At 41.1% G+C, this 8,393-nt stretch overlaps 1 protein-coding gene across 2 annotated transcripts in view; it reads right to left on the bottom strand.

Moving 5' to 3' along the window:
* Nucleotides 1-5,733: 5,733 nt before the first annotated feature.
* Nucleotides 5,734-8,393, bottom strand: part of CRLS1 (cardiolipin synthase 1) — a 317,085-nt gene continuing 314,425 nt past the window's right edge. For both annotated transcript variants that reach the window (XM_044056482.1, XM_044056498.1), the window contains one exon: nucleotides 5,734-5,993. In XM_044056482.1, the coding sequence (XP_043912417.1) occupies nucleotides 5,903-5,993 (91 nt within the window). In that variant the 3' untranslated portion in view covers nucleotides 5,734-5,902. The remainder of the gene's footprint in view (nucleotides 5,994-8,393) is intronic.

The following is an 8,393-nucleotide window of genomic DNA, read 5'->3' as shown; positions in this document are numbered from 1 at the left end:
GCTGTGGTGAGACCAAAGAGCAGTGCTTTGAACTGGTTGTGATTGGCTCCCAGCTGAAGGCACAGATATCTCCTGGGGCACTTGTGTATTTTGATATAATAGTAAGCATCCTGGAGATGTATGGAGAACAACAAATTGTCATTTCTCAACAGTGGTAGGATGGACTGAACCGTGACCATCTGGAACTTCAAGTGCTTTATGATGTGATTCAGACTGCTGACATCCAAAATTGGTCTTAGGCCCCGTCTTCTTTACCACTAAAAAGAACTTTGAGTAAGTTCCAAATTCTTGTTGGTCTGGAGGAACCAGATCTTCTTCAGCAACTATTTCTATGGCTGCTGCTTTCCTCTGAGTGAGTGGAATGTCAAGAATTCTTTTGTTGCATTTTGGAGGCAGCAGGGAAAATGGTATGTTATAACCTCTAGATATTATACTCTGCATCCAAGTGTCTTTGGTAATGGCTATCCAGGCTTCTGGGTGTAGAAGTAAGCATCCTCAATAGACTTCAGAGTGCTGCAGTTGGACAATCCTGCAGGGATGCTGAAAAGGCTTCTTGGAGAAGGGTCCTCTAAAGTCCTGATGTTGCCGGACACCTCTGCCATGGAGACAGCATTTTCCATTAGAGACACACACAGACACACACACACACACAGACACACACACACACACACACACACACACACACACACACACACACACACACACACACACACCCCGCCACAAGGGGATCTACCTACATTGGAGTCATAGGGAGAACCTTGTGATTTTTCTGAACCACAATTTTCTGCCACCTCTCTGGTTTCGGGAGGTCCTTTGAGGGGTAGAAAATGGATTCTCATAGCAGACAAAGTCTTTCCATCTTGTTCACTCCTACAGAGAGTCTAGTCTACCTTGGGGCCAAACAAGGTAGATCTTTCCAAGAAGGCAATGATGAATGAAGACTTGAATAGCTCAGCAAAACCACAAAGGCGCATATAGGTGTGCCTCCTGATGGTTATTTCTGAACCCACCAAACTAGCTGCTCCCTCTGGGCATGAGAAATCAATCTCATGGATGCAATGGATAGAGACTGAATGGTGGCCAGTTGCAAAGAAACCGTCTTTTTGCCCTCTGCAGATATTGACCAATGGAGGGTATTGCAAAACCGTTTGATCAATTCCCAACGAAATCTTATCACATGTGACAGATAATTCAGAGACCTGAGGGCAAAGGTCACTGAAGTGCAGACACATTTTCTATATCTTTCCAACTCCCTTGATTCCCTATTAGAGGAATGGATAGAAGAACTCTGTCTTGCGAGTTCTTTCTTAGAGGCTGCTGCAACCACCACAGCATCCACTGGGAGACCCTCCATCCAGTAAGTCCTCTTCTTAGCTGATACAAGGTATTTGTCAGGGCACTGGAGAATGGGTTCTGTGACATCTGCATCCTTCCAGGCCTGGCGGGAGACAAGGTCTACTATCTCATCCACTGAGGACTACCCAAGTAGTAGCTAAGCTGGTTTTGAAATATTCGAGGAACAATGACTCCTCTTGAGGGGGTGTCAGAAAACCACCCTTCTCAAAAGTTTGAGTATTTCACTGAATGAGATGTCCACAAGGGGTAATCTGGAGGACTATTCCCCTTCATCGAAGTCAGTGTCTTCAGTAAAAGACTCTTGTGGAGAGTCTACATGTCTGCTTCAGAAGGGGCATTTTGGTGGGATGCTCCAGACAGGACTAGGAAGTGCCAGCTGAGTGAATGAGGACGGTCTCGAGGCTTGACCATACTGGCTGTCCCAAAGGGACAGGATGAAAAGACCCAGCTTACACAGAAGGCAGTTGAGTGTGGGGTGGACCTGAGGGGGGCAAGAATTTTTTTCCCTTGAAACAGAGAAAGCTCTTTCCACTACTTCAAAAGTCAAAGCTGTGAGAGAGCACAGTCCAACTTCATTGAATTTGAAGAATCATATGAAGGATGAAACCCAACCCTCCTCCTCCAGTTCCAGCCTAGAAGCAGAGTTTGGGGCCCAACTGTCTAACGCCAAGGCTACAAGGAAGAGGGATAACTCCAAGAACATCAGAGTTGATCCCAGTCCCTAATTCCAGTGCCAGCACTATGGTTCTGAGACCCTTCCAGGTCTGATAGGGTCACACCTATCTGGATCAAAGAAGGTATCGGAGTCAAGAGGGCTGAGTCTTCTGATCCGACAAAGACACCGTTAGATGTTTCTAGTCCAAAATCTCTGAAATCACCGGATGGATCAGAGTAGCAGTTAGGGGTTGAGGCTGTGTAGTAAAAGGCTCGCGTTTTCAATGAAAATGAGGCAGCATAACACCCAATTGTATTTGGTTTCTGAGAAACTTTCTCATCATCCTATTCACATCCACTTCTGATAAGCTCTTACATGACTCAAGGGAGGATGGAGCAGAAGGTGGACAGGATGCTCCTTGATGTGTGTCCTACAGAAAAGAAAAGTGAAGCCTCAAAGTTACTGGTTCTGGGGAGCCACTAGCAAGAGCCTCAGGTGACTCTGGCTCAGATCGGGTCGGATCCGAAGTGTTTGATTTTGCTGGGGTCAGAAACATGGAGGTAGACAGATCTAACATCTTAGAAATCTTCTTGGGCAGAACAGAGCCTGAAGACATTGCAAGAGGAAAGTGGTAAGAGGAGCTTCTTTGAATCCTTACGTTTGTCCTGAGCCTCTCCTAAAGAATTCAATGAGGAGAATGGGGCTCCAGAAGTAGGAGGACAAAAAAATTCCTTTAAAATTAATTTCTTCGTTCTCTCAACCTGGACCCAGTTATTAAAACTAGCACAAATCTTATAATCTGCATGAAGGTGATCTGGGCCAAGGCAATAGACACATACCAAATGGCTGTCAGAACTGGGTGTTTTATGCCCACAAGCGGCATACTTCTTAAATCCGGTAGGCTTATCAGACATCTCAAAAGTTGGACACACATTAAAAAAAAAAAAAAAGAGTAAACATGCAAACTATAAACAATGGTATAAACAATGGTAACAACTACCCAAGGGCAGAAAAAAGAACAATATCAACGGTGATAGAGTAGAAATACCAAGGAGGTAATGACAGCCCCTAAGGGCTGAAGAGCTAACAGAATAAAATACATAATTTACATGTAATTAAGTTATTTAACATGAGTCTAGGTACTAGGTGTGGGAACACAACTCAAAGCTTTCTAATCTTCCAAACATCAATAGCAAGTGTGCAGCCAGCTCAGCCACTGACCGTATGAAATGTCAGTGGGTCCTGTGGATGTAAAGGAAACAGACATCAGCAGAGGGACTGTTACACTAGGGCTAAATGTTTTGACAACTTAAAGACAGCAGCTGGTAAAGTCATAAGGAGAGATGTACAGAAATGCTATAATCAAACTTTTAGCAGCAACTAGGTGCATGATAAAACCTTTATGGAAGACAAAACACTACAAGACAGCTCCCAACCAAGGTTCATTACCCTGAACATGATCATAAGAAAGTGCCTGAAGAACTAAGAATTCATAACTGTCCTTCATGCATTCTTTGGGCTGCCAACTAGCATAAGCTGCAAAAAGGAATGGGAATGTGATGCAAGAGAGCTGTGCTTTGGGATATAACAAATCCAGACACACATCTGTGCTCACCAGACATATTCAGACTGATAAATTACAGGGTAAGGAAAATTTTCAGTACAGAAAAATTAACATACAAGTAAACAGTGTTACGGTGGACGGTATGACAAAAGCAACAAATGGACAAAATCAAGGAAGAAATGGGTCCCCAATCGCTTAAAAATAATGATGGCACTGTAATCAACATAATTTGTTCCATATGGGCATTTACCAAAACATTCAATGCAAAGTGTCTACACTTGGTATTAGTATTTACATCTAGCTTGCAAACTCAGACAATTACAGAGGTAAACATTTTATGTGTATTACAATTAAGTAACTGTCTTTGCTTCCTAAAGTTCTTTACTGGAGTTCTGGTCTGTAACAGACAGACTCAGATGATAGTTCCTCAACAAAACTTACACAAAGTATATAAACACAAATTGGTGGATCCAAAAAAGTGTAACCCTATCTCTGTCAGTAATCATAAACCCATCTACTGATGGCAACATTTACCCTACATTTCAAAATAAACCGAAAAAGGCAAGAAGCAACTATCAGAAAATGTGTGTGCAGTGTATACTTAAAAGACAAAGCAAAATAATCCAGGTTAAGCCTGGTCAATGCAAATATACCCCTGCTGACACTCAGCGGCCAACTAAAAGTCAGTATACTGAAACCATACAACAACTGGGCAATCACTAAAAAAAATTCCCTAAAGTACATATCAAAACGTATGAAAAAACAGTGAAAAAGTGCCACCTAACACACTCACTCTAGCCATCTTCTGGTTAACCCACCAATGCATCTTATTTATGAAGCTATCCGAAGCTGTTAAGGCTATCTGCAATTTCACATTTTGTTACTGAATTTTAAGTCCAAGAATACACTACCACCTCAGAAAAAAAAATGCTGTTATTTGATCACACAGCCCCCCCATTTACTAATCGCATACCCTGCCTTGCCTTCTCTTCTTTCTCTAATTCCAACACTTTCATCAACCTTCATGTTATTTTGTGGGCCCATACCCCAACACCATATATCTTTTTTTTCCACCCCTGAAAGTCCCACTTTTTTAAATCCTTCCAAATCAGTCAGGAAACTACCATCACAACATAGTACAAATAGGCAACTGTCGTACATTATCAACCATCCTAATATTCTTCAACCAGATCGGCCTCCAAAATTATATGCAGCAGTCCACAGAAGTTTAAGCAACGTGTCAAGTAGGAAAAGCAAGGCAGCACAGATGGACTTATTTCACTCAAATTGCACCCAATAATCCTACTTGTTCTACTTATAACTCATTTGCAATGTTCAGAGACTATCAATACAAACTGCACTCTGTATCATAACAACACACTTATTTTGGAAGCTTTTTTATTTTCTTGGTACTAACATTTTATCAAAATTAACCAAAAAGCACCTTGCTCCATGGTACAGAGGAAAGAATCCCTGCTATTCTGCTATGACAGACAACAGGAGACCGATTGGTAGCTCAAGTGCTGGAAGAGTCATGTGAAGCAGGGTACAGAGGGAGTGGCCAGCACTGGCTCACCTCTTCTAGGAGGGAGGTAGTTAGGCCTGCCACAGTGGCAGTAGCTTCCAGAAAAGAGGTACATGCATACAATGTAAACATTGTGGACATGTGCCTAACTCTGCCAAGATGCAATTAGAAGCAGCCCTCACAAGGCATGTGTAGGAATGGGCATCAGCACATAAGAAGGCACATTAGTCTTCCTTGCATGTAACAGGCATTACTGGGAACAACCTTGGTGGCTGCCTGGATGACAGCCTCCCATGACCATCTCTTTCTCCAGTGGATGACAAATAAGCCAATCAAACATGGGAGGGCTGACATCTGGTAGACAGCTGGGGTGGTGGTGATAATACATATGTCAGAAAAATAACTAAACGTTAGTAACATAATGCTGGAAAGCACATTATGATTTTGTGGAAGGATAACACATTTCCATTACAAGAATGAGGTCCTTGTGTATTGTTTTGGAAGCAAAGTGAGCAATATCAATAAATGTCAAAAATGCATTGTGTAGTTTTGGCATACCTACCATTCAACATCTTACAGCTTCAGTGGTTTACATTTCAACACAAATTAAATATACCACACTTCAAACAATAAGAAGGCACAACAAACACGTTTAATTTAATAAATCTAACAAATGATTAAAAATTCACATTATCTACAGTAGGAAGTAAAATTCATCACTTATAACAAATTCCTGCTGAAATCCTTGAAGCCTTTATTGCTGAGCATGATTGCCTTCTTGAAATTGCATTGTCCAAAAATATCAGTTTTTGTGGTTTAAAATATCAACGGTCCTTTTACCATAACGGTAATAACTATATGCAGATGCAGTAGTGGTAAATGCTGTGATGTACCTGTCAATGGAAAAATTAATAGATATTTATTCAGTTAATGATTCAGTAACACAATAAGGTCAGTTACATTATAGTGAAACTGATCTCTGCCGGGAATTAAGCAGTCTTTCTTCTACTACACAGCATAAAATATACCAAAACCCAGTTGTTAGTTTTGTTTCTTTTCCTGCTAACAATGGTTACAAAATTAAAAAACTGCAGCCCTTCTCTTAAATCTACCAAAAACTGCCTTAACTTTAAGTTGCCAATGTCCAGGAACATGTTAGTCCACTATATGCACACGTGTGCGCATAATATATGTATGTACACACACACACACACACACACACACACACACACACACACACACACACACACACACACACACACACACACACACACACGTATATGTGTTTACATGTATACACACCCCACTCATGGGCATCTCAATCTCTTCTGCAACATAAATAGAACACGTTGGAAGGATAGGTATGTATCCACAGAGAAAACTTCTTCTTTGAAACCATTTTCCACTCTGTACAAGTACTTCTCTTACTCTATTCAGATGTAATTTGGACGAAGAGACAGGAAAATGCAAGTTAATTTCTTGTTTAGCGCCCAAGTCCCACATGAATAGAGATGAGTAAATGTGCCAGCATATCCCTGTTTTGCCCACCTCTGGGTTATTCATACACAAAATATAAGGGCTAAAAACTACCACTGGGGTTTAGGGCTAGGCTAAGCTTCTTAAGATCCTAACAGATCAATAGCCTAGTAAATACCGATGGACCTTCTAGTATACGTCACAACCAGCCCAGAAACTCTAGTTCGAAACCCCCTATTGAGCAAAAGAGGAGGTTCATATCTGTAAACAGATAAAATAAGGACATAAAATTACAAACATGTAATACTCAGAAGTGGCAGCCCTTCCTGCATGCAGCCAATTGATGGCTCAGCTATTTGAGGGACTAAGGATGGATGAACAAAAAATATCTAATGTAGAATATCTCCTGAATATATAACATACGCTTTAATTTATCAGCTGCTCTACAAAGAGATCGTCCTTAATTAATCATAGGCTAGGCTTATCACTTCAACCAATCACAATTCACCATTTCAAAGATTAGGTTTATCCTTTCCACCGATTACAATTCACCATTTCAATGACTAGGCTTATCCATTTCACCAATCAAAATTTATCATTTTATTCTTGAAAGCTCCTGGAAGTGAAATCATATACTAACTGCTTAAACATATCTAGACTGTACATCTGCCAATTTGACCCAACCAATAGCAACTGCACTGCTTCAAAAATAAAGAAATAATTAACAATAAAGATCTAACACCTACACTGTTAACAAATAACATGCACATACATACCTAAATGGCTTACAGGGAGCTTCAAAAGTTGGGGCTGGGGGCTCTCAAACCCATTAAGGTGATGAAAAATGAAAATTAATTTGTTAATCCGATAAGTGGACTAAGACACGTGGACCCACTTCCATCGCAGCCTGAGCGCAATGTCTGGTCAAGTAACTTTTCAGATTTGCACAGTTGGCAACAGACGCTAAGGAAATCCAAAGCCTGCAGTACTGGAAGATGAAGGACCAGACAGTATATTGCCTTGAACCTATGCACTAACTGTGCATTAACAATATTGAACATAGTTTCAAAAGTTCACAGGTCATTACTAGGCTGACCCCAGGGAACCTTTTTAACTCTTGTCATGCTTCCCAAATATATCTTATAAAGTAACCTTAGGAAATAAAACGTAAGGGGAATATGTAGGCTTGGACATAGGAAGCATTTACAGGCTGCCTCTATCTAAAAGAGGCATAGATTCCAAACCAGGGTTAAATTTCCAAGTCTCCATAAACCAGTCCAAGTTATGCTTGAAATGAGTGAAGGAAAAAGCACTGCTTTACATGGACAAGGAGCCTGATAATGAGAACAGATAATCTCAGACACATACCTGTCCCTCCAACATGTCCTGTTTTATATTGCAGGTGAGGTTTAGGTCCTTAGACTGATAATTCTGATGCTATTTGTTTTGCAGATGTGGAAAAGGTCCATCAGAGTGAGATCAAAGGATGCTTTGTAGGCCAGGCAGAGATTGCCTCTCAGTAGTCTGTAGGAGATGAATACTGGGATAGGGCCTTGAGGTAGCCCATGTAGGACATCTTGTTTACACCCTCTATTCTTTTAGTGAGGAATCTCTAGGGATTTTCCAGTTGTTACATATGCCTGGGCAAGAATATACCAAAGGGTGGCGTTGTACTCTAACTGGTCTGATGTGAGCACGGGACAGTGGAACAATGACATCCGTCGACCTATATGCCACACCCTTGTTTATTAGTTGTGCAACATAGAACGATTTCCTTACTACTGCAGACACATGATGGCCAAAAGCCAGGTTACTGC

The sequence above is a fragment of the Protopterus annectens genome, chromosome 1.part2, assembly GCF_019279795.1.
Source record: "Protopterus annectens isolate FY-2018-M chromosome 1.part2, PAN1.0, whole genome shotgun sequence".
Taxonomy (NCBI): domain Eukaryota; kingdom Metazoa; phylum Chordata; order Ceratodontiformes; family Protopteridae; genus Protopterus; species Protopterus annectens.
Note: the sequence above shows the minus strand (reverse complement) of the source record. Positions and strands in the feature narration are given on the sequence as shown.